Source organism: Chelonia mydas, chromosome 10 (genome assembly GCF_015237465.2).
Source record: "Chelonia mydas isolate rCheMyd1 chromosome 10, rCheMyd1.pri.v2, whole genome shotgun sequence".
NCBI lineage: Eukaryota > Metazoa > Chordata > Testudines > Cheloniidae > Chelonia > Chelonia mydas.
In genome coordinates this window covers 27247948-27275438 of record NC_051250.2, presented here as the reverse complement: position 1 = coordinate 27275438, position 27491 = coordinate 27247948, and the positions used below count along the sequence as shown (strand labels likewise).

Below are 27491 nucleotides of genomic sequence, written 5' to 3'. Positions count from 1 at the left end.
TGTTTGTTTAACAATGAACTGAAAGAGGGTGTGCATTTGTGAGTATCTGGGCTGCAATTCAGGTGATGTCACCCAGGAATATACATCCTAATGTAGCTGAATGCTTAAATTGTAGTGCCATTTTTTTAAAATTAAGCAATGCACCCTGGAGCATATATACTTTACAAAAATAGTTTTCTTTTAGCAGTAGCTATAAAAAAAGATAGTTCCTGGTGAAAGAAAAAGGAGCGTATTTGTTACATATCAATTTATTTTCATTTTTGCTTTTCTTTTATTCTCATTTTTAAAGGGGAGGAGTCATTCCTCAGTTTCCACTAGGTCCTTGGGAATTCTTAATGAAAACTTAAGAGTTTTCACAAAAACTAGGTTTCAGAGTAGCAGCCATGTTAGTCTGTATGCTCAAAAAGAAAAGGAGGACTTGTGGCACCTTAGAGACTAACAAATTTATTTGAGCATAAGCTTTCGTGAGCTACAGCTCAGCTTATGCTCAAATAAATTTGTTAGTCCCTAAGGTGCCACAAGTCCTCCTTTTCTTTTCACAAAAACTAGTAGGTTTGGGCTAGGGAACAGGTAGCTGAAACAAACCATCCCTTCAGTTAGCATATTGAAGGTGGTTTGTTTGTTGTTGTTGTTTTTATATCAGCATTGTAATATTTTTCTAAAAGAAAACACCTTGACAATTAAAACTGAAGGGTTGGTTTGAAATAGCTTAGCTCCCTGTCCCTCCCACCCACCCACCCGAACTTTGTTACAGGCACTAAGGCTGCAAGGGGAGGCTGGAGGAAAATTTGTTACCATCCATGCCCTCAATAGAGAATTAATCTTTCTGAGTGCTGAGCATTTTGGCCCCGATCCAGCCAAAGTGTTGACTTTGTGCATCCTTAACTTTAAGCATGAGATGATCCCTTTGAAGCAAATGGAATATTAACATACTTAAACATTCTGCATGATTGGGGCCAGGCACCTTACCGGATCAAGCTCTAGGTTATCAGAATATTCTTCCAAAGTGGGAATAAAAATAAGGCTAAAAGATGTCTGAAAAACTTGTAACAAATCAAAGCTTTTCTGGGACTTTATTCTGATATCAGTTATGTTGGTGTAAACTGTTGAAGCCAGTGGAGTTGTGGCATGAGATCAGAATCTAGCACAGGAAGATGATGTGAATAGGGCTGTGTATATTTCTGTGCTTTTGATTCACAGAGGTTTGTGTGAACTGGGAGCTAGCTGGTGCACACGGGATAGCCCCAAAAGGGCACAACCAGACAGCCAGAACTCGGATTTAAATTGTCATACTACTTAGCATTTAGAGGCATGTTGTTATAATGAGGCAAGAAAAGCATCCTTTCATTAAAACTGTTAACTACCATTCATTTTCACAGTCTTTTGTATATATTCCACAATTGCAAAGCAGTGACTGGAAAATGCTTTTAAGACAACTGTGACACTTCAGTATTTTCATTATTCTCAAGTCTCCGTATTGCTTACGTGCTGAAACAAAAATGACCAAGAGATAGGGTTGAATCCACAAAGCTTCTTAGGCATGTAAATCCCTTGTTTAGGTGCCTAAATCCCCACTGCAATCCGCTAAACTCACACCAAACCCCGCAGGTACCTAATCGCGCTTGGCACCTACGCTTTTCAATGTAAACATTCACTAGGCACCTAAGTTTCTGCCTCTGGACATGCACACTGTTGCTCACTCTAGGCATCTGGATGCCTATCTCCCACCTATGCTCCAGAGCAATTCACAAACCTTAACCCGGGGGAAATGGGTGTTCAGTTACCTAACTGATCTGCCCCCATTCAAAAGTGTTGTGGTAGTACCCACCCCATATAACTTAGCCTAGTGGTTAGAATACTTGCCTGAGATGTGGGAGACCCAGGTTCAATTCCTCTGTCCCTGGCAGGGAGGGAGGATTTGAACAGGCTTCTCCCACCTCTCAAAAAGATCTCTAACCACTGAGCTATAGGATATTCTGACGTGGGGCTCCTTCAGTCTCTACTGTGGAAGCTGTTCCACTGTGGCTCAATAAAGGAAGAATGGTTGGGGCAGGGGGACTTGACTCCATGTCTCCTGCTCTCCAGGTGGTTGCTATAATTGCTGAACTACAGAGTGGTGGTCTCTCCCTCTCTCTGTCCCAGCGTATTTATCCATAGTGGAACAGCTTTAGCAGGAGAGACTGGAGGAGCCCCATGTCAGATCCAGCACATGGTTTCCAATATCTCTTTAAATATAGGCTGGTCTTTGCACTGTTTAGACCAAACAAATGTTTGTAAATCAAACCAAAACATATTCTATAATAAATTAAATAATTTTAAAGGAGTTTGGCTGCAATGCACATTCTGCTATTTGGCCTTTGTTTATGTATTTCTGTATTAAGGTTAATAAGGGGCTTTGTAACAGAGTTGATGAAAAACTTTAAGCAATAAGCCCCATGTGTCAGCCTGGTGTATGCCTGATAATTAGATTGTAGAGAGTTCTGTAACTTATTAATAATAAGAAGAACATGGGATATGATTAATAGCCTCGCATATTTAGATAACTAATGTAAGCAGTATTATCCCCAACAGAAAAGTGGAGCTCTCTATGAACAGAAGACAGAGATGGGTAAACATTATTCTATCATGTGATGATTGCTGTGTCCTCACTGGCAATCTCCCTCTCTCTCTCTCTCTCGCATTAAAAAAAAAAATAGCATAGAAGGTCACAATGCAGTATCTAAAGTTAGAAATGGTGTAAGGCCAGTAGTAACAGAGGTCACCATGCAGCTGCTGTGGGGAGATTTCTAAATCATGTAATATGGCTGCTTTGATACATGAGAGTCAATTACTGAAAATCTTTCAATATGGCCAAAATGTGACATTAAATAATTGAATATCACATCAAATCTTGTCTGCAGTTAGTTATCTAGAAAAGTAATTATGCAGCAAAATCAAATAACTGGAATTAGTGGTGTGAAGCGTCCTGGCTGTTCAGAGACTGGATGAAATGATATTTTTAACTTGTAAAAGGAAGTTTTAAGCACCTAAGTAATTCTGTAGTGAAGAAAAAAGCCTAATTTTTAATCCATATCATTAATCATATTTGCAAGTGAAGGCACATTATAGGCTGTATATTTGAACAAAGATCCTAATGACTACTACACTTTGGAAAACTGTTTCTTTCAAGTTTGTTTGATCTCAAATGAAACTGCTTAGATAGAGATAGAAATAGAGAGTACATTAAATAAGGCCATTTTGTTTGGGTTACGGCAGCATAGACTATGTTTTATTTCTCTTACAGGGAGGACATAGGTTTAATAGGAGAAGGAATGCAAAATTCTGTGAAATGATAGTTCACTTTTAAAACACTGAGTGATAAATGCAACAAAACAATACATTGTAAATGCTTGGAAAAGACTATACTAGACCATTGAACAATGAATAGAGGCAACATTACAATACAAATTATTTAACTACTGAGAAATACTCAAAATAGACAAAAGGCAATCAAGCAAAATAAAGACTGTGGAAAAGTAGCATAAGACTAAATTTTAAATTCTTATTCTAATTCTTTATATATATATATAAATAGCAGCATGATTTCTAAAAGACTAGCTTCTATAATAGTCATCATTGGTATTGGCATCACAGGAACAACTTGGAGGATCTTGGCATGTGTATTTCTTTTAAAAATCTAAATTAATGAAGAGTAGTTGGTTAGTCATGTTATTTAAGCTGCTCTCAAAATAGCACCTTCCCTTTTAGTAGACTTAGCTTTGCAGCTGTTCTCTTGCTATCTGTTGTCTCTGAAGAAAATTTTAACATTAGGAGTTGCTGACATCAATTTGTTTTACTGTATTTTTTTTTTTTTTTTTACAGCTGATGTGGGCTTTGGCCCTGAAAGAAGTTATTTAGTTCTAGCTCTGAGTTTGGAAGAAGTTGGGATATAGATTTTTCCCTAACTTTCAATTGATGTGTTTAGCATTAGTGGGAGTAATAACAATCACTTAAACCATGTTGTCGTCTCAAGGAGTTTTGCTACATCCATACGCGGTGCCCATGATTCTGCCAGCAGCCTCATACTTCGCTGGACTTGTTCAGGTAATGCTAGGCCGCTTCCAACAAGCAACTTAACTCTAGTGCACTTAGAGTAATAATTGGAATTTTTATGGTTGAGAAAGCAAACACTTTTAATACAGGCAAAAGCCCTCATGTAGTCAGTGAGAAGACAGTAGGAAATCAAAAAGATGGATCACCCTAATCTGTGTATTGACATCTCTCATGGCTGAATAAATGGTGTAGTTGAGCTATATTTGCTTGTATTGATCTGACTGCTGTTTAACATTCATGCCTTTGCTTCATGAGGTTGACCACAGGGCAGAGGATTTGCTATCCATTCTAGCTTTCTGAGGGACTCAGCATTCCCATGGCAGACCATGAGACAAAGTAACTTATCATGATGTGGTTCAGTTAAGTGCTTTAGCAAAGCAAATATGAGAAGCATTAAATATGCATTAATTCATATATTATGCTTCACATTAATGTCTGTGTTTTAATAAGAGGGGTTTTTCTTGGTGTGAAAAAATATTATCTTTATAGATCAAATCTGCCTTTTTGAATTTGAAAAATAGTAAGAATCTGGTTCCATAGGAAAGTTCTGTGTTTTAGAAGTTAACTGGCTATTGTGGGATTTTTTTGAGTCTGTTTCGTTTTGGTTTTGAGGGAAGGGGAAGTTGTTTCTTCATTTTTTACTTCTAAAGCACATAAGTTTTCTACTGCTAGATATAGTTAGGATTTTGCAAAGGTTTGTCTTGAAGATGTTTATTAAGGAAAACGTATCCCTTTACTTATGGTATTAAAAAAATGAGGAGTCTTTAAAATATTCAAAATAGCATGGCCAAAATATAATAAAATTTACAAGTTTTGTGCATCCCATATATGGCAATAATTAGGTCATTATTCATTAACAAGAACAAGAAATGGAGTTAAGAGAAGTGCAATGTAGTGTATTACAGTGTCAGTAGAATAAAAACTTGGTGAGACAAATTTGTTTGCAACTTTGATTGCCTCCCTTGTTTGTTATAATAGGTTGGCTGTGGCGTGGGGGGAGAGAGGGGAAGCAACAAAATGCCAGATTATTCCAAATTGAATGACCATTCACTAATCCAGGATTGCTAGTTGTCTCCTTCATTTAAGATTTCACTCAATATCAGACACACATGTATGAAGCAGAAATGTATTGATCCACTCAAGACTGGCCATTATCAATATTGAAAACTACATATGCTTTCTGGCACATGCAAGCTAAAGATACTTTTTATGCAGTCGGACACAATAACAGAATTGGAAGCGTCAAGCAGGCCTTCATATCCATTTAGAATTTGGGGGTGAAGGTCGGACGCCAGAGCTCAGTCAGACCTTCTGCTATCCTGTCCAATAAATAATTACAAGCAAATTGTGCCTTTCACTCTATGCTGATTGATGCTGAAATTGCTTTTGAAAGTTCTCATAAGTTCCTATTATAGATTAAGTGCCGGAGTAGGAAAAATAACTGCACCCAACTGAAATGGGTGAATGTAATCAGGTTTAATGGACTCGAGAGCTTGTTGGGAATTAAATAACTATTGATTTGTTGGAAAGATGCTGTCATTACAAAATGCCACTATGGGCGCATTATCTAAGCAGATAGATTAGAAGTAAGGGTCCTTTGAAAATTTGGGATGCCTTTTTTTTTTTTTTTTTTTTTTTTTAGAATAATCCAGAGCTGCTGTTGGTATTAGCACCTTTAGCACCATTAGCACCTTTTGGGTAGTTGTAAAACCCAATAAATTGTTCTAGGAAGCAATAGATAATTATGTTTTCAGATACAGCAGACACATCTTCAGTATGTGGACTCTTCTCATCCCTCTCCTTCCTCCCAAATCCTATACTTGATAACTGTAATTATTAAAAGCAAACTATTTAGTATGCAATTCACAAGCATAGTGGATGCAACCTGGTCCTGACTGTCCTAAAAGCTTGTGCTGAGAAAGAGATTAGCTGTATTTCTGGTACACTGAGCCAACATATGATATTAAAATGTTTACATCTGGGAGCAGTGCACTGGATAATGACACAGGTGTTACTTAAGAAAAAATACTTAGGTTGGTGATTTCTATTTTTTCTCTCTCTCTGAAAGTAGACCAGCATATATATATATATATATATATATATATATATAAATAACCCAAAGGTTGGTAAATAGAATGTGGCATATTTCTTCCTTCCTATCAAGAAAATGTTGATTGTATAATATTCAAAACTTGTAAGGAAAGCAAATTTCTTTTTTTTAATTATTATGACACCTTTATTTCTTTCAATTAGTAAAAGAAGAGAAAAGCAAGTAGGTTAATCTAAGATTATAGAGGCATCCTGGGACTTTTGCCTTAATGTTGGGTTTGTGTTGGGTTTTTAACTAAAGCAGCATTTAAATGCCTTGATTAGACCCTGATCCTCTAACTGTATTCACATGGGAGGACCCCCTGCAGGATTGGGGCCTTGAACATGAAAAATTCTCAAATGTGGCTAATTTTAAGAGGATCTTGAGTTTTCCAGGTAATTTTGGCACTCTTTAGAGCCTTGTTTGTAGAATACAAAAATATATCATTTCATTCCTTTTTAACATTTCTGTAGAAACTCTAACACACTTCTGGGGAGGGATTCCTCTAACATTAGTCTCAACAGTCAAAACTTAAAACTGTAGAGAGAGGTCTGCCACCTATAGAACAACCAGACATACGGCCATATGAGCCAAAAAATTACAAATGGTTACTTTGAGTTGTTCATCTTAGTAGTTTTACTTCTCATCATGGACAAACAGAGCATGGATCTTCACAGAGAACTTCCATTCTTTGGTGCGCCAATGATTTGCTCCACAGCCCGCAGACATTCTTCTACATTGGTACCACAACTGCAGCTACATAAAATCCATCTGTACATCCTGCCTCTCCCCACTTCTGCCATGTTAAGCTTTGCCAGATGGAAAAGCTATTTCCACAACGGAGCAGCAAACAATTTGCTGACAAACAATTTGATCAGGAAATGCAGGCAAATGATTGACACACATGTGGGGTGGATTTTAAGTGACAGGCTACAATTTTATTTATTTGTTTAAGAGTGAGGGGGTGTTATGTTCTCCTTCCTCCAACCCCTCCCCCCATATCATTCTGGGTGGTGTTCAGGTCTCCCACCAGACAATCAGTAACTTAGGGTAGACCCACCTAGGCCCATCCCCGGGACTCAGCTCACTCCTGAATCTTCTCTACCCACCTCCCACCCCCATCATGGGGGGAGTACAGATTACCAAGGGAGGACCTCAGTCCATGAAGACTTCAGTCTCCCTTTTTTCCCCAAGGGCAAAAAGACCACCAGTGGAGCAGAGTCTTTTGAATAGCCTGGGGGAGTTTAAATGGGGGTGGACTACCAGAGCTGACCAGCTAGTCTTTTCCTTTATCGTGAGCCAATGGGAAGGAGGTGGAGCCAAAGTGGAACCATGCCCCAGCCATGCCTGAGCTCTTGTGTCTGCCCCCCACCCACCCCGGGCACAGTTTATCCCCGATAGTCTGTTCAAGGCTCCTCCCCTCTTGACTGCAGGGAAGGTACGTTTGCCTGCAAACATAACCCCACCTCCCCGTCTTTGTTTCTGGCATGTTCCCATTGTTAAGTCCTGAAACATGGCCAGGTGGTGGGGAGCCAGGAAACAAGGGATGCAGGGGATGGGGTGGAGTGGGGTATGTGCAGAAATACCACCTTATATAAAGTTTTATTGTGCATATATGTAAATATTTATCTTCATTTTACTGAGCTTAGAACTGAGGTTGTGCATTTGAGTTAGATTTTGAGGGATGGGATATGCACATTTTGTGTGGTTGTGTGCCGGAAGTGAAGGTGAGGAGGAGAATTTTGTTAGTGCATTTGACTTTATGATGTTTAGGTGGTAAAGTCTGTGATCTGAGGTTGGTGCAGACATTCAGTGTTGCCTTATCTAATGACTTCTTTGATTTTTAATGATTGCATTGACAGGGAATTCACGTAAGCCACCTTAAATGTAGGTTGACAAAATATTTTTTGTGGGGGAATATCCTGTAGTAAGTGAAATTATGGATCAAAAGTTATTTTGATAATTTCTGCAAACAATAGTTGTCAAAGTGATGCTTGAACACAGACTAATTATTTGTTTCAAAGGCTGACTAGGTCCCAGTTATATTGAGTTAGCCTCTGTAGAAAGACTACACTGCTGAATGCAAGGGCTGGGAATCTGGGCATCTGTGAAGGAGGAACACTTGGTTTACCTTACCTACTGCTTCTCCTTTCTTGTACCTGTCAGAGGTTGTTGAGACGTCTCTGGAGACTCTATGTATCATATCATATATTGAATTTGATATTTGGAAAGTTATTTCTAGTCTGTAAGTAAATTACATGTTCAGAATTAACTTCGAACATTATAAAACCTTCTATGAAAAAAATCCTGAAAACAAACGAATTTAATTTTTCATTGTGAGATTTGTCGGGGAAAGGGTTGCATGAAAGTACAAATCTGCATAAGCAGCACTGTGCATGATGTGGGAGGAGATATGTTATACTGACTTGGCACTCAAGATGCACTAACAGATTTGCATGGCTAACACAATTAGGTTCCCACCAGGTGCAAAGGGGGCACCACAGTCCAGCAACCACATATGCTGTGTGCAGTAAGTCTAGTTCACAAGAGCAATCCCACTGTTCCTGACAGTTGAGGCAAAAAGTACCATGTAGCATGGGGTGCCAGTCTAGTAGGAGACATCTTGCCCTGCACTGGGCTGCTGTTCCAGTCCTGTAATTGTATCCAGATGGGGGAACCTTTGTCCACACAGAGCTCCACTGACTTAAGGCCACAAAGGTCTGCCTGTGTGGATCCAGTTGCAGGATCATGGCTATTTATGTACTGACTTAACCCTGGGTATGTGCCACTACAATACCTCAATAGCACAGATTGTATGAATTAGCCTTGAACAGCATACTTGCGGTTATCTCCAATATTATAAACAGCAAAATGTAAAACATGGGAATTTAAAAACTGAAATGTAGTGTATAAAATACGTGTTTTGGAGGGGCAGAGGGGAAGATAAAAGCCTGTTATACATCTAAAAATATGTTTCGCAGGACATCTGGGAAAATGTCTGTAAATGGTCTCTTTTATTATTTTAAGTACTCTAAATGTGTGCAATCACTCTAGAAATATTATATGGCAGGATTATTATTAATTATTTAAAATATGCAAACTTAACACCTGACATTATAATGCTGAGTGCTTTATTATTTATTGCCTGGCCTGGTTGGAAGGCTCAGCTCCCATGTTCGTAGAGCATCAGAAAGTGACTTCTTCATATTATTAGGACAAAAAGTTATTAAAGTTAAAATTACTTGGACTTTTTAAATGAAAGAAAGCACTTGAAAATGCTAGACAGAAATCCTCTTCTATTTTATATGAAAAGTACTTTTTTAATTAAAAGATTAAAGAGACACTGTCAGTCTTTTCTGATTAAGATCAGTACTCCAAAACGTATTTGTTTCTGCAGCAGCCATCTGTCATTTTGATCACTTCAGGCATGCTATATTAGCAAGAACTTTTTTAAATAAATTGGCACAGGTGCAAGGAAAGGCTAGTTTTGTGGGTTTCAAGCTGAAGCTTATTACCACAGCGCTCAGTAGTGTGAAATCTAAATCTTGGCTCCTTTTCACCATTTTTACAGGGTTTTGTTTGTTTTTTGGAGGTACAGGGGGCAGGTCTGCTATTGATGTTCATGTGGTGATTTATTGGGCAGCTATCCTTACCTAGTGATGTTGTTATCCTAAAGTTATAGATGTACTAATACCATAAATTATGGGTAATGATTAGTTGCGTCCAAAGTGCACACAACTGTCAAGGTGCTCCTTTGTGTATCGGCATTAACTGACCCATCTGATTTTCAAAAAATGTTGAGCTTCTCTGATTGTGACTTAAATTAGTGACTGACAACTGGAAGGGAGATAATCTGAAAACATTTCTATTTTATTTTAGTTTTCAGTTGAGCTGGATGAATTTTTCATAGAAAACTTGAGATAACTGTGTAGAGTCAGGAATAATGTGAACAGCTGTTGTGCAAACTTCTTCACAACCTGTCTTCATAACATTCTGCAAAGTACCTATCACAGTCTTGGTGTTGCACACCTAAATAGTAACAGTGATATCACTCAGAAAAATTTCACATAAGTGTGGTAAATTACCAGCATCAAGATATTGAAATAATCTCTAGTTGCAAGCAGTCTGTGTTTAAAAATGTACTATTGGTAAATTATTCTGCTTTAGCCTACATCATAGTAAGGTGAAAAGGATTCATTTATTTTGGAAACTTTATATGATTCATGGTCTTGAAAAGGAAGTGCTAAAAATTTTCCCATGTAGTCTTGGAGCCTTTCTACTGGTTAAAGTGCCACCTGCAGTTTTATGGATTCGTTTTGCTCACTTGTAGATGACTATGTAGTTAGGTACAGATGAATAATTTTTATTTGAACTGGCTATATCAGCCTCTGTAAACCCCAGCAAAATAAAGGGTTTTCCTTAGATGCAGATTATTTCTGGCTTGATACTGCTGTTCTAACTTTGCAGGTGACAGGAGTCTTCTATTATCCATACTTTATATTCCATTGGTCCTGTGAGTGGAGGGCTAACATGTTTTGCTGCTGCTGTCTCTTTTGATCTGACTGTTTCTTTGCTATCTATTTTCCAGTGGGTATGTTTATATTTTGTTCACTTGCTTAGACTGAGTGTCAAAAGGTTTCTCTCCCTTGTGTACTGTGTGCGCTTGTAGGAGGAAACGAAAGAGCAAGAGGAAGAAGAAGGATGATGATGATGGTGACATGGTCCGTATGACTTTGTTTACAATAAGTTCTTTTCAGTTATCAATGTCAAAGCCTCGTTGAAGTGGTTTTTTCCCCTTTAAAACATGGATCAAGCAGTGTAAGCAACACACATTCTCATCAAACCTGTCAGTTACTCCAGAGGCTGTAGACAGCTTGAAAGGTATGTGTTCTATTATTGTTACTGTAGGAACGTGGGCTTTTTCCCAAGCTGCTTCTGTATTTTCTCCCACAAAAAGTAGAAATAGTAAGCTACTTGACGAATGTACATTTTTGACATAAATGTGTTTTTGGCACTGATCAAGTGACCTTCTTGTTGAGACCAGTCTAGATGGTAACATTCCAACAAGGGAAAAGGTAGTTTACTGGCCTGCAAATCTTTCTCTAGTTATCCTCCGTTTCAGAAATCATTCGGGTGCACAGAATTCTAGTGAGTCAGGAGGTCCTACTTTACTTGATATTTTGTCAAGTTTTTTCTCTATTGCATCTTAGCCAGGAGGCCTTTTATAGGCTTGACAAAGTGGCAAAAAAATGTATGTGCCACCTAACAGATATGGTATTTTTTCCCCACTCCTGATCTCATGTAGGATGTCGGTGACAGGCAGTTTTTAAACAGCATGATATGTAACTAGAGTCACCAGCTTATATGTCAGATGCCATATGTCAACACAGTGCTTTGATATGACAAGAGCCAGGTAAGTTTGGGTCCTTACGACTGTATCTCCTGCAGTGTTGAGATTTTTGTTTCTTTTTTTTAAGTTGAGTAAAGGAAGAAATCTAAACATCCATGAGCACAATCTGGTTTATATTTATTTATCCAAAAGCAAAAGGGAACTTTTAAGATTTAGGTTATTGGAAGCTTCATGTGGAAATTTATCCAAAGGTTACCTTTCTAGACAATTTGTATTTTCTGCCAGGCTAGCCCTATATATTTTTAAAAACCCATAAAAGCATTGATCAACGCTGAAAAGTGACTACAAATGGCCTAGTGGGTTTCCATGTGTGTTGTCTGAGAGTGATTCTGTATCAGATTTGTTCAGTTTATGTGCAAAAATAGTTGTATGTTCTTTTTCTCGGCTAAATGCTAGCCTGGCAAACTGGGGCTGGAATATGAAAATCAAGCCATGTACTTTCTGTTTCATACATCACCAAAAAATAAAGATTCTGTGAGTCAGATTATGCCAGGAGTTGCAAGTCTATTGCTTTCAGTAAGGCTGCACATGTGTAGTTGAACAGCAGAATTTGTTTGTGCAACTGAAACATAGTCCACAACAGTGTTGGTATGTGTTAGATATAGAATCCAACTCCCTCTCCCATAGCTGGACTGGCTCTGCAAGGCTTACAAGAATCTTAAGTAAAATAAAGTATTTTGTCACTAAAGTAAGCAGACACATAGGGATAAAATCTGCTGATTAGGATAAATTAGTTCCATTACTACACACTTTTCAGAGTATAACCACACTTCAATACATAGTCCAACATGGAGGTATATTCAAAAAATAGTTAGAGAGAACAATATTGGTACCATATATGCTAAACAAAAGAAATATTGGAAATAGCCCAAGCAAGGAGTGATATCCAGGTTTGGATGATAATTTCAGTGGGCCAAATTGTGCACTCCTTACTCATACTGAAATTAATTGAATAGCACTTTAAATCATAAGTAGTTCCACTGAAGTTAGTGTGGCTGCTTTTGTAGTAAGATACTTTTCAATGTGAGTAATGGAATAACAATTTCACCAAATATTTGCTGTGCTGTTGTTACACTTATAATTGATTCAGGGGGATGCATATGAGCATGAGAGAGATTAAAATAATATTTTCAGGGTCTCAATAATTTCAGTGACAGACCACAAGCTTCATTAATGAACAATACAGTCCTAGACAAGCTGTTTTTTAGATGCTAGAGTTGGATTTAAACCCAATGTGGATTATGTACCTGGGAAGTCCCTAGTGGTGGATGGTACCTTGTCAGTGAGCCCCGTCGATCTTTCAGATTCTCCAGGGTCCTGGTATGATTTAGAAACTATGAAGCTGACTTAATAAACCTTTCAGAATGAAAGAAGATTAAATAAAGTACACCTTTGAATGCTTATATTGCCCTTTGTCTTAGTGCCATGGTGCCACAATGAAAGTGAAATTCTACGGGCTGTGTATGCATTAATAATCTTAATGGTCACAACTCTGTATTTGTTCAGTGGGCCTTCATAAAGACTTGCATGTGGTTTACAGGACCCTGTACCCTTTGGTACCAGCACACCCATTTGTGTATTTCATTCCTTTTCTGGAGTGCAGTGTTGTTCAGATTTTATAAGAAAGTTGTAATAGAGATTCTTGTCTTCTGCCTCCATGACAGCAAATGATTTATGAACATTTTCAGCTTCATCCCCATTGCATAAATTAATGAGCTGACCTGTACTTCGCCACTCCATGTGGAATTTTATTGTGGTTCAGAATCTGATTAAGTTCTCCTTTGACTAAGGCCATTTGGTGGAAGGCTGAATGCTGGCATTTTCTTTTCATGTTATGTGACAGTTGTAAGGAATTACAGAACACTGAATAAGGAACTTTACTAGAATAAGGAAAAGAAGCTGTTATCTCTCTCTCGCTTGCTTTGGCCTAGAACCTTCCCAAGCAGCACTTCTGCCTGGTTTCTTGCTATATACTTAAAGAACTAGGACATATATCTTTACAGATACCATGCTTGTCTGTTTTTATAACACACGACTTCATAAAATTTGGAATAGTCTGGGTGGAGAATAGCTTATCACAAGGATATCCTGGGTATGTTTCAATCATGCCCTTTTCAAAACTACCTCAGAACAGCAATGTATATATCAAAAAGGCTAATAAACATGAATCATGTCTGCTTGGTTTTCCTGTAGGTTTAGGAAGTTTCTTTTATTTTGCTTTGATTTAAAGAGGCAACTTTGAACCTCAGTGTGTGTACCCTTGAACAGTGGCATTGCTGGGGTCTCATTCAGCAGTTGCATTGCTGAAATATAGTTCCTTTTACTTTCTCATTTGCAAAGTTTATGATTCTTAGTACTGCAATTAATATCATCGGTATTTAGGACCAAGGAGTACTGGAACATATTCTGATGGATGAGAACTAAAGGTATGTGTAAGATAATTTGTTGATAGTGAATATACTTTATAGATATTCCTCCTGTTCTCCCTCTGGTCTCAGTTTGCCATTCCTGAAATCTTGACATGTGTTCTGCTCCTTCTACATCCATGAGATATTTTAAGAGTTAAAGCAGATGATGGATTATTTTGTTTGTTTTCTTGAAAATACATCAAAGTGTATACTCAACCCATTGTCCAGTTTTGTTAGTGCAGTAAAGTACTTGCAGGTGTCAATTATTAGCATTTGTGCTCACAACTAACTATGGATGACAAATTGCAAGTTCAGACTGAACCCCCCAAAATAGCAGCTCTTTTGGCTGTCCCTGTGTTTGAGATTGTTAACATATTCCAGCTATCCTTGGAAATAAATTATATTATCAATGTGGATTTTCTTGTTTTGACTTGAGGTTTTGGTGAGTGTTTCTGGAAATAACATTCTTTCATACCATTTTTCTTTTTTTTTCTTAGCTATACCTTGATTTGAGTACTAATAGATGTCTGTTGTGCATCTTCTTTACCTTATTCCATTCTTGCCATTTTCCCTGCATTAGATAATTCTGTGGGTTGAGTGGACTTGTACTTAATAATTGACTTATTTCGACTCCACTGACAAGACTAAAATCTCCTATATATGCTGGACAAAATAGTCTTCAGCCTTGGTACCTGCCCAATTATCACTGCTGAGTTATTTTTAATATTGGAACTTGGAACGTGAATAATGGAATATACTTGGAACTTGCATTTTGCTTTTCATTGTGAACTTAGAAGTGTAGAAGTGAGGTGTAAAGTTTAAGGTTGGAAACTAAGTCATGCGTTCACCTAATTTAGGCTTAATTAATTTTCAACTTTTTATAAATTCAGACAAAATCATTGCCACTTATTCATATTATATATGAGATAAGAAGCTGTCATAAAAATAAAGGGAAGGGTAAACCCCTTTGAAATCCCTCCTGGCCAGGGGAAAGCTCCTCTCACCTGTAAAGGGTTAAGAAGCTAAACGTAACCTCGCTGGCACCTGACCAAAATGACCAATGAGGAGACAAGATACTTTCAAAAGCTGGGAGGAGGGAGAGAAACAAAGGGTCTGTGTGTCTGTCTATATTCTGTCTTTGCCGGGGATAGACCAGGAATGGAGTCTTAGAACTTTTAGTAAGTAATCTAGCTTGGTACGTGTTAGATTATGATTTCTTTAAATGGCTGAGAAAAGAATTGTGCTGAATAGAATAACTATTTCTGTCTGTGTATCTTTTTTGTAACTTAAGGTTTTGCCTAGAGGGGTTCTCTATGTTTTGAATCTAATTACCCTGTAAGGTATCTACCATCCTGATTTTACAGGGGGGATTTCTTATTTCTAATTACTTCTATTTTTATTAAAAGTCTTCTTGTAAGAAAACTGAATGCTTTTTCATTGTTCTCAGATCCAAGGGTTTGGGTCTGTGGTCACCTATGCAAATTGGTGAGGCTTTTTATCCAATATTTCCCAGGAAAGGGGGGGTGCAAGTGTTGGGAGGATTGTTCATTGTTCTTAGGATCCAAGGGTCTGGGTCTGTAGTCACCTAGGCAAATTGGTGAGGCTTTTTACCAAACCTTGTCCAGAAAGTGGGGTGCAAGGTTGTGGGAAGTATTTTGGGGGGAAAGACGTGTCCAAACAGCTCTTCCCCAGTAACTAGTATTTGTTTGGTGGTGGTAGCGGCCAATCCAAGGACAAAGGGTGGAATATTTTGTACCTTGGGGAAGTTTTGACCTAAGCTGGTAAAGATAAGCTTAGGAGGTTTTTCATGCAGATCCCCACATCTGTACCCTAGAGTTCAGAGTGGGGGAGGAACCTTGACAGAAGCTATGATAGATAATAAAAATAGATGTGCTGGAACAGGTAGGGGACCCAAGTTACTGAGTTCCAGGAATACTGGGAGGCTCTCGTCCCCTTCACAATGGTTGTCACAGGCTCTGATCTGGTATTCTCTGACTTGGGCCCATGTTCACTCAGTTTTTATACCTTTTCACACGACATAATCATTAGCTTTCCTCCAGTCAATGTTATTTAACATTACACGTACCCAGGTATACATTTATCCAAACTTGCATAATATGTTTTTCCTTCTCCATTCTATGTTGTTATAAACCATTAACATTACACAAATATTAAACTAATAACACATAGGCCTTATGTTCTACCATTCAGCAGATTTCTTCATATTTCAGTATCGTAGTTCAGCATATGTGTAACACCCTAACTTCTTTATTAACATAACCTTTTTCCTTTGAGTTGTAAAGTAATGGGGAACAATGTGACCTTAAGTTTAATATTTTCTTATCTTTTCCAAATGTGGGTATTCAGGGGATGTTTTGTTCAAAGTCTATCATCACGCTTGTAAATCATTGAAAAGTTTTGTCAGTAATTTTGCTTCTTACATTTTAAGGTGCTTTAATCAGTTGTAGGGCCTTGGTATTCAGTTGTTCCCCAATAGTGGTATTTTTGGTTTGGTTCATTACAAAGTGCTGTTCTGAGGTGGGGCAACTTTAATTTAATATGAATCAAAAAGGAAGAAATGTTAGGGACACAAAAGTATGGGTCCAGTTTTGAAAAGGAATTAAAAAAAGAAACTAAGGAAACTTTCAACCATTTGTCTTCAATTCTAGATAACAATCTTAGAATTAATATCAAATCTATAAATAAACAGAGTAAAAAAAACCAAAGGAATGAAGGACAGGTTCAAAAAAATCCCATCATGTGAGATAAAATAATATATTCTAAAATATGATTACATATATGGTCAAAATGTGTAGGCTGGAAGAGGGATAGACTAGTGCAAGTTGATTGACAGCAAAAGAAAAGAGGTGATTAAAGATGGAGTAAAGCGGGCCCTGCAGTCGGTGGAATGGGATTGTGAGTAATATTTTTTTCTCCACTTTTCATTTTGGCACTTTCAGTTCCAGTGTAATGGTGACTGTATTGGTGCTTTCAAAGAATTAAATGAGGGTACTTCCTGGCTCCCTAGAGATTGTTTCTGTCCCCACATAAAGTTGTGGTAGGTTCAAATGGGATGCTGGAATTTAACAGAACCTAGATTTAAATGGCGGGTGTGGCCTCAGTAGAATGTCTGCAGTGTCTCAAGTAGTCTGAAAGAACCGTAATTTGATATATATGGTTTTGCGCAAGCCCAGTCTTTCCCCGCCCCCTGGATTTTGCCTCAGGGGCCAGGTATGTAATTTGTTTGGTATGTTTGTGCACTTGTGGGGAGGGGGATCTTCTGGTTTTGATTTTTGCTTATAATGTTGGTGTATTAACTTACGTTATACGTGTGCACAGATATGATTCATCAGGTCAATTTAAAAATGCATTAAGCAAGTCCACTCATTTTTAATTGCATCAGTACCATGACCTGTGTTAACATTCTCCTTGAAGACATGAGATGGAATTGTTCCCAAAAACAGTGTCTGTTATAAAAATAAAGAAGTAGCTCATACAAACTGAGATTTTAATAATGAGGATACAAAAAACATTGAGAAAAGAAACTTAAACATAACTAACTACACTTAGCAGCCTAAGTTGATGTAGAACTATTTTATTAGCTTGAGATATGAAAAGGCCAAAATTATTAGCCAAAGGCCAAAATTATTGTTATTTATGAGCATCAGAAATTTGGTCCAGGAGGTAGGGTTGCTAGACATCCAGTTTCAACCGGAATGCCCAGTCGAAAAGGGACCTTGGCAGCTCCGGTCAGCTGTTAAAAGTCTGGTTGGTGGCACAGCGGGGCTAAGACAGACTCCCTGCTTGCCCTGACTTCACACGGCTCCTGGAAGTGGCTGGCATGTCCCTATGGCCCCTAGGAGCAGGGGCAGCCAGGGAGGCTCCGTGAGCTGCCCCCACCCCGAGAGCCGCTCTGCAGCTCAGGGTAGCACGTGGAGCTTCCTGGCAGCCCCTGCGCCTAGGGGCCGCAGGGACATGCTAGGCGTTTCCGGGAGCCACCTGAGATAAGTACTGCCTTGGAGCCTGCACCCCCTCCCAAACCCTTGCCCTAGCCCTGAGCGCCTTCCTGCACCCAAACTCCATCCCAGAGCCTGCACCCCTCCTGCACTCCAAACCCCTCAGTCCCAGCCCAGCACCCCCTCCTGCAGCCCAAACCCCTCATCCCTGGTCCCAGACCAGAGCCTGCACCCCTGGCTGGAGCCCTCAACCCCTCGCCCCCTCCCACACTCCGAAACTCTCAGCCCCACCCCACAGCTAGGAGCCACCTCCTGCACACCAAACCCCTCATCCCCAGCCCCACATGAGAACCTGTACCCCCAGCCAGAGCCCACACCCCAACCCCCTCCCGCACCCTAACCCCTTATCCCTGTCCTCACCCCCAGAGCCTGCACCCCAACCGGAGCCCTCACTCCTTCCTGCCCAGTGAAAATGAGCGAGTAATGGAGGGAGGGGGGATGGGGCAAGGGTGTTCGGTTTTCTACACTCAGAAAGTTGGCTACCCTACCCGGAGGGGATACTTGCTCTTTGATGCATACCAGAAAGATAATATTGTTCCATCTCAGTGCATCTTTTTCCCCCAATGGTTATCCAACTATACCTGAAGAAGTCTATTTCTGAACATGTTAATTCTTCTGTATTGTCTGGCCTAAAAGTTGATTGTGCATTTGTAATTGTATGGGGTACTATACTCTGGTAGTGCATAGTCTTTCTGAGAATGCTCTAGCTGGAAAAGTGTATATATGAAAGCTAACTGTTCAAGTGCAAGCCATAGTATTGTCTTCTATAACTTGATCTCGCCTGTTCAGAGGTACACTGGCAAGGAGAATGAACATGCTGGCTGTTATGTTATGACACCTGCCAAATGATCCAGATGGAGCCAATAGAAGCTTCTTGTGGGGATTAGAGCAGGGCATTTAGAACAAAAAACAGTGTTGCTATTTCCTTTTCCTCAGTGAAGAATCTTAAACACACATAGAAATGACCCCATGGAAGAACACTGAATCCAACCATCTCTCTGAATTAAAATAAATGAGAAATAAATAATCATTTGGTTTAATTCAAGTCTGTGTCTGTTTGTTGGCTTGTGCCAGTCTCTATGATAGTAAAAAAAAAAAAAAAGGCAATTTTATCTATGTACAGTCCCTACAGAAAAAAAATGTACACCCCAAAAATAAAGAGAATTTGCAAAATGTGGATCTATGTTCTCCAATTCATTCTCCATGTTGGGCTTCCCACAATAGCCAGAGAAAACCGGCATCTAAAGAGACCTGAACTGTGGGAAAGTGCAGATTAAGTTCTGACCCTGGATCCATACCCCATGAGTGCTGCCAGCTTTATTCAAAACTCACTTCTTGGATCAATGTGTCTTAGTAGTCTGAAACAGTTTTTCATCCTTTGTCAGCTGGTGCTTCTTGTATAAAAGTGAAGAAGGGGATGTTGCCTGAAATGTTGATGATGGGTAATGATCTGGCTCCATCGGACTATACAACTGCTCTCTCATATGTTCCTTATCCACTTTGCAACTAAACAATCCTTTGACTGTATTTGCCAATGCACCATTTACAGAAGAATTCTCATATAGAAAATATTGACAGGTTTCAGAGTAACAGCCGTGTTAGTCTGTATTCGCAAAAAGAAAAGGAGTACTTGTGGCACCTTAGAGACTAATAAATAAATAGAAAATATTGTCCATGTAATTTCAAACTTCCTTTTTTTTTTTAAAGTCGATTCAGAATTATAATTAAAGAAATGATTCTGAATAAGGCACCTCTGATTATTTATTTGGGAACAGTTCCATCCCTAATAGTTTCCTAAAGTGGTGTGTGATTCAGTTAAAATTTTCACTAAGAGTTATGTGAGAATAATAGATGCCTCAGTATCACCATATCGTTGTTCAGTGTGTACTTGGTTACTAGCTTCTTCCTTTATTCTCCTAGTCCCTTGTAGTTATAAGTTATTAAAATGGAAGGCAGCATTCTAGATACAGCTGGTATAGAAAAGCATTATCCAATGAGAATTCTCTATGAGAATCTCCAGTGAAAGTACCTTTTTTTTTTTAAACTGACATGCTTTGCTGGACTGACTAAAGTAAGTACACTTCCTTTTAACAATATAAATGAGAGCTTTGATTTCCCTGCCTTCCTCTGTGAAAGAGCAAACAGTGAAATTCAGGCATTGGGGAAAGCAGCAGATGTTTACACAAGTTTCCCATCTGAAAATGTCTTCTATAGGCTGAGACCATTGTTAGGCACAATTAAACCCAGTACATACATCCTGTACCATAAGCAAAGTCTGATGAATATGTGCCCAACAGGGAAGTACTGCATTTGGAGGAAAGATTGTTTCTCTGGATTTTCATCTGCCGTAGATTTAAAAAAAAGAGAGAGAGAGTCACTGTGTGAAAGACATAAGGAATTCTGATTGACGGTTCTGAAGTCTGTGGTAGATGCATCACACTATGAACTATTTCATTAAGAGAAACTTTAAGTGCAAGAGACAATTTCTCATATATTTCAGAGATGCCTATGCTTGAAATCCATTTTCTGGGTGGTGTTTGGTATTATGATGCTAAGTGACTTAAAAGGCTTCTGATGTTATGCTTTGTAGTAATGCTCCAAGTTCAGTGCTGTCATCTCTGTAATAAGCTTTGTGATGGCAACTCCCTCTTGATGGCTGCAGGGATATTTTTGCCTTTCTTGCACATTATCTCTGAAATGGTGAATTAATTCTTGGTTTTGGAAACATACTAGGTGATGATGAGTGAAAATGAACCTGTAGACTTTTTTAAAAAATTCATGTATGGTGCTAAGGAGTATTTGCCATTTCTGAAAATAGCTGTATTTTTCCCTACTGTTTTTTGGCATTATTCTTCAACAATCGCTTATCTTATGGTATGGAATACGTGGCCACATCTGGCATTATGCCAGCAAGTGCCTCTTTCAGAGGTATGTCACAGGAATGTGTGTTTCCACGTATGTAAGAATCTCTCTCTCTCTGAAAATGTTTCTGTTGACCTGAAAATGCCAATGGTGTGTCACAGTAGTTAGTCTGGCACTTTCTTTAAAAAAGGGACACACTGCATTTGTAAATAAATCATCCTTTTTCTACTGTGAAATTACTGTCTCTTAAAGTACTAAGCCCCCAACCAACTTCTTAAAAAGATTGACAAGTGCCTTATCAGCTAGTAAGTGGCATATGATAAATCCTAGGAGTCAGTCTCTTAGCTAATATATACAGCCTCTCTCTAAAATTGTGCACTATCCCAGTCATGTTCTTCCAATACAAGACAAGAAACTGTAAATTTTCACTGTTTTTCCAACTTTAATACTCCTCATCACCTCTGTGTCTGATTCCTCTGCAGTTACAGAGGAATGTTGCAGTTCAAGTTTTTTGAATACTACATTCCCAATAGAGAGACACAGTCAAGAGAGTTCCTTCTTCAAACTTCCAGAAGTTAAGATGAAGTGAACAAAAATAATTTAAAAATACCCCAAGTTTAAACACGTGCTTTCTGAGATTAAGTACTTGTTTCTTACTTTCATTTGTACTTGAAGACTCCACTTCTAATGGATTGACAGATGACCTAGGTCCACATCATGTCTCCATGCCATGCACTAAGAGCTGTCATATTTCCTCTTTTTTTTGTCCACTTTCATTGTCTTTTGCCTTTCTTTTTATCACTGTTCTGTCTCTCTTGCCCCTTCTCTTGTTTTTGTTTTAAATATTGTTTTCCTTTATTCTCTCTTAAAAATGGGCATTTCTCCATCTAATTTTAAAATGGCATAAAACAACTTTTTTCTATGTTAGTTATTTAATATTTTATTTTATCTGATATTCCCCATCTCTCTCCCACTCTGCATAATATTACTCTTTATATTTATAGATACACTGGTTTCCTGGTGATGGCATATGAAGTTCAAAACACTATCCGTTTCATTTAATTACAAGTGATTTATGGGTTGTGGAACCAGATACTGTGCTGGATAAAACCTAGGTATATTTTTAGGGGACACTAAACACTAGCAAGCTTTGAAAGTATTGGCTCAATTACTTCACAAGTACCATGCTTGTTAGATGCTAAGTTGCAATTGTCATTCGTTATACCATTTATCGCTTTAATCTAAACACCAGGTGTACTTCTTAACGCAAACATAACATTGTAGATTTGCTATATTCTGATATTACATCATTAACATATGCTGCTTTAAAAACATTATTTGTCAGTATCTAGTCCTAACTCCCACTGAGTGTTACACACTCTAGGAGGGAGGATAAACCCTCTACAAATTGGATGAGATTTAGTATTCCTTGGTTAGCAGTTAGGGTAGATATAAATCTTAGAATTCAGAAACTAGCTAAAATAGTAATAGTATTTGCAAGGCACCCATCACAATGTGTGTTCTACACACATTGAAAAAATGGAGCATGTACTCTGTGACCTCTGAGGCAGCTAACACAACTTCCCTGAGAGGACAAGGGACTGGTGCATGGGAGCCAAGGATGCTCAGACTGTTTGTACAAGATTAGGCCCTAAAAGTAACAAGATTCCAAGGTTTGCAATTAGAAGAAAGCCCAAAATAAAAAGTTGTCTTTAAATAACACTGCAACAATAACTATACTCAGTCTCAGGAGTGTATATGATGGATCAATCTAGAATAAAGGGTCTTGCGATGACAGTACCCTATCTCTTGATTCCGGCAAATTTCATCCATGAGACAGTAATGCGGTCCTTTTTTCTATAAATCGAGTAGCATCTGAAACTTTATTGTGGACATTGTGTTTCTCAGCTGTTTTGATAAGACTAAAAAAAATTAAGTAGAGAATTTAATGGTGACTTTTATCTGTTCTCAAATGAGGGAAAACTACTTTGGTTTAAATCTAACTTGCCTCCCTCTACAAAACTTTACCCATTCCTCAAACTGATCTAAGCCTGAATTTTTATTCTTGTATAGTTTTATTAAGATTCAGAAAAAGATGGATCAAAACCTTTCGTAATTTTGCGCCCAAATGTCTCATTGTGCCCAAGGGTATTAGACTATGAGATTCATATAAACATCCAAACACAAACTGCAAACCTCTTTCCTATTTTTGGAGAAGACAGATATCAAACTTCAGTAGCAAGGCACTTGGGTGAAATTTTCCAAATTGCCTAAGCCTAAGGCCCAGATTTTTAAACATATTTAGATGTTGCTGTGCTTAGCATTGCAATGCCTAACTGACATAGGATCTTACATCTCACGTTCAAAAGTGACTTAAGTATGTCACAGAAAGTCAGTGCGACTTAGACACATAAGTGCATGTCACTTTAGAAAATGAGACTTAGACTCCTAAATCATTTAGGCACTGCAGTGCTGAACAAAGCCAAAGTGCCTCAATACTTTTGAAAATAGGACTTAGACTGCTGAATCATGTAGGCACTAATGAAAATTTGACCACTTGAGTAAACGTTAATGAAGGAAAATTCGAACTAAGCTCATAGATGTGATCCCAGTACTAGGGGTGCCAGGCATCTGGTTTTTGACTCGCTAAAAGTCCACTTGGCCACAGCAACTGGCTCCGCATGGCTCCTGGACGCAGCTGGCATGTCCCTCCAGCTCCTAGGTGCAGGAGTGGCCAGGAGGGCTCAGCGTGCTGCCCCTGCCCAGGGCGCAGGCACCGCTCTGAGCACTGGCTCCATTGGCTAGGAACTGCGGCCAATGGGAGTTGCGAGGACAGCGCCTGTGGACGGGGTCAGTGACTACGAGCCAGAGGGACATGTCACCACTTCCCAGGAGCTGCCTGAGGTAAGTGCCACCTGGAACCCACACCCCGCTCCCACATCCCAACCCTGTGTCCCACACTCTGCACCCCTCAGTTCAAGCCCAAAGCCCCCCCACATGCTGAACCCCTCATTCCTGGCCCCACCCCAGAGCCCACTCCCCCAACTGGAGCCCTCACCTCCTCCCAAACCCCAACCCCCTGCCTCAACCTGGAGCCGTCTCCCACACACTGAACCCCAGCCAGAGCCTTCACCCACTCCCATACCCCAACTTCCTGCCCGGTGAAAATGAGGAAGGGAGGGGGAATGGAGTAAGCAGGGCCTTGGAGAAGTGGTGGGGCATGGGATGGGGTAAAGGTGTTCAGATCTCTGCAATCAGAAGTCTGCAACCCTAGCAAGTATAGAGACACTAAGTTTTGTATCTGCAGAATTTGGAGTAGGGATCTCCTTAGGTTTGAAGGCATCTGCACACTTGTTAAAATAGCGTGGCTGTAAAAATTACAGCTGAACTATACTAGTGAGGTAAAGTAAATGCTGGCTAGAAAAAGCTTATGAGAATGGGTAACATGAGCAAAAATTAATTGGTGTATAAAAGGTTACCCTTCCTCTTAGTTCTGCTTTGATTTCATATCTTAAGATGATGATGAAACAATACGTGTGTGTGTGTGTGTGTGTGGTGGAAAGAGTGGCCAGGGTTATCATTGAGTCATGAGAGAACAGCTTGGATATATGAATTTTATTATTTCATTTCAGGACAATCTCTTGAGATTTACCACTTCATTTTAAAGAGGTTCCTAAAGCAACAGTAAACAAGTTACTGTACGTTAGGTTTACATGACTCATAAATGTTTGGATTTTTTTTTAAACATAATATTTAGTGGGTCTATTTCAGGTATAGTATTGAAAGATGTAACAGTCATGCTGCCCGCATGTATACAGTCTACGATGTAATCTATTTAAATAATCATCACTTGAGTGTTCTGTCTGCAATTTTTGTCTGCTGCTTTTGTGAGGTGGAGGTGGGAGTGGGGTGGAGGGGGATGCATGTTTTGCGGTTCGAGCAGGGGAATTGGTATCTGGACTCCTGTGTGGGCTTAATCTTGGCTGTTGATAGTGCTCAACATGTGGCTGGATCAGATTCTGTATGGCTCCAACAAGAAACTTAATCTATCCATGTTTTAGTTTCCCTGCGTTATGGACCTCTAAATGTCCATGGAATAGGGGTGTCTTTTCTGTTGCTTAATTTTTTCAGGATGAAATTGCCCAACAAAAAATTTAGGAGACTCATGAAGAGGATTCATTCTAATGTATGCAGAATTTAAGCGATTATGGGATTGCACTTCAATATCAACACATGTATGGCAGTATGCAAATCATCATCACCACATTTCTGTGCTCAGCGTGACATGAGATGGTGATTGTTGTCTCATTCCTATTCTACATGAACAGAACCACTATCTCAGTTGACACCATTATGGCAAGCTCAGCAAAAGGGCCAAAGACTGAACCACCATAGAGAATGAGGTATCTTCTCATCTGTAGAGACAGAACCTTGAAGTTGCAATCGAGAGTTGCTAATATCATTTGTTACCTTCTAAAAGTTGCAACAAAATAGCAAATGGGAAGCATGCAGGTAATTCCAATACCCCTAGTCTGACTGCTGTCATAGCTATGTTATTTTTCCTTTTTAATTTGAAAAAAGTGATATAGAAAAATGATATATGGAGTGTGACAAAGTTCCTCCTTTACCTTGGTGGGTCCTGCACTTTTTGGCGGATTCGCTCACCTCAGAGATTCACAGCAGCCCTCAGTTTAGCCACTTCGGCTAGAGGCTGAAATCTGCCATATACTCAGTTAACCTCATCACTGGCCAGCGTGGGGGAAATGGAGAACAATCTCCACAGTCACTGTTGTCCCATGTAGTGGATCAGGGATAGGTCAGATCCCTTTCCAAACTAGACCTTCCCTTCTGGTGTTGCTCACAGACCAGATCAACTCCTCCTGTGTCCAATCAGGAGTTGGGGGGAACCCAGGCCCACCCGCTACACCGGGTTCCAGCCCAGGGCCCTGGGGATAGCAGCTGTCTATGTCTCCTGTAACAGCTGCATGACAGCTACAACTCCCTGAGCTACTTCCCCATAGCCTCCCCGCAGCACCTTCTTTATCCTCACCACAAGATCTTCCTTCTGAAGGCTGATCACCCTTGTACTCCTCAGTCCTCCAGCAGCACACCTTCTCACTCCCTGCTCCTTGCACACACTCCACTAACTGATGGGACGTCCTTTTTAAACCAGGTGTCCTGATTAGTCTGCCTGCCATTATTGAGTCTAGTATGTTCTTAATTGGCTCCAGGTGTCTTAATTAGCTTGCCTGTCTTAATTGGTTCTAGCAGGTTCCTGATTGTTCTAGTGCAGTTCCTGCTCTGGTCACTCAGGGAACAGAAAACTGTTCATCCAGTGGCCAGTATATTTGCCTTCTAGCAGACTCCTGTACCTCACTGGTCTGGGTCTGTCACAGGAGCCATGTATAAAATAACAATTGAAGGGCTTTTGAAAAAATATAGTTGTATATTTAAGTGGTGCGAACTACAGTTAATCTTTATTTTTATTGCATGTGTTGCAATTCAGGAAATCACTTTGGCTTGTGCTTAACTTTAATTTAAGTGCCTTCTTGAACAGGGATGTGCTAAAGTGCTTTCCTGAACTGGGGACACAATAAGGTCCCATTAAAGAAAGTACAGCAGAATTTCTCATCTTATTGTTGTTGTTTGTTATTAATGTATTAATTATTTATTATGATGGTAGGGCTTAGGAGACCCAGTTCTGGTCCAGGACCTTACTGTGCTAGGCACTGTACCAACACAGAACAAAAAGACACTCCCTGCCCCAGGGAGCTTGCAATCTAATTAATAACACAAGAGACAACAGGCGGATATGGACAGATGAGGAAACACAAGGAAAGAAATGTGCTAAATAAAATAGATAGACTTAATACAGTATGTGGATTTCTTTTAGTTTGTATCATTTGTTTATAAAAATATGTTTACAAACATGGTTACATTACCTCAAGAGCCACAGCAATATGCGTACTTTCTGCCATTTTCTGTGAATCTGCCTTCTACCGTAACACAGCAGAGGTCAATTAATATCTATTGCAGATACAGTGATAAAACTAAGCTGTAAGTCAGGGAAAGGTAGTCTGTAGAAAGCCTTCCTGCCTTTTTGTCTGCCAAGACCAATCACAAGTCCTGTCCTGGCATCTGTGGCTGTTTTAGTAATCCTAAAGAAGGACGGTCAGGGCCATGGCTTCTCCCTCCTTCACCAACCAGCAATGCAAGATCATTACCAGATGGAAAGAATCCAGCATCCCCCGTTAAATGGTGAAGCAATGGCTGCTGCTCTGTGTGGTTCTCCTAACACTTCCAGAGGCACAGTATCTGCCTCATATAGACCATAATTAGAACACCTGCCTTAGAGATCATTTTCCATCGAGTCTATAGCCTATATTTTCTGTGCAGAGATAGAGAGAAAAGAAGGGAAGGATTCTGGGGTTTTTAGAATTTCTGTATCACAGAGGTGCACAGTTAGGATGGTAAATACTTCTTTTTGTTGTTTAAGTACTGTAGTGTAAATGAAATTGTAAATTTCTGTATAATTACCCTTTAGTTCACTTAAGCTAAAGTTATCATTATTTTCAGTATATTTTTCCTTTGTTTTTTGTTTAGGTTTTGTTGAC

The 27491-nt window shown here is 39.3% G+C and overlaps 1 protein-coding gene across 34 annotated transcripts in view; it reads left to right on the top strand.

Moving 5' to 3' along the window:
• The window catches only part of RBFOX1 (RNA binding fox-1 homolog 1), a 2389987-nt gene that overhangs the window by 2000327 nt on the left and 362169 nt on the right, over positions 1 to 27491 (top strand). For 2 of the 34 annotated variants that reach the window (XM_037911704.2, XM_037911697.2), the window contains exon 1: positions 3286 to 4083. The exons of 31 other annotated variants lie outside the window; for them this stretch is intronic. In XM_037911704.2, coding sequence (XP_037767632.1) covers positions 3997 to 4083 — 87 coding nt within the window. In that variant the 5' untranslated portion in view covers positions 3286 to 3996. Of the gene's footprint in view, positions 1 to 3284; positions 4084 to 27491 lie in introns of those variants that run through there. One more of the 34 variants, XM_037911705.2, reaches the window with a different exon arrangement.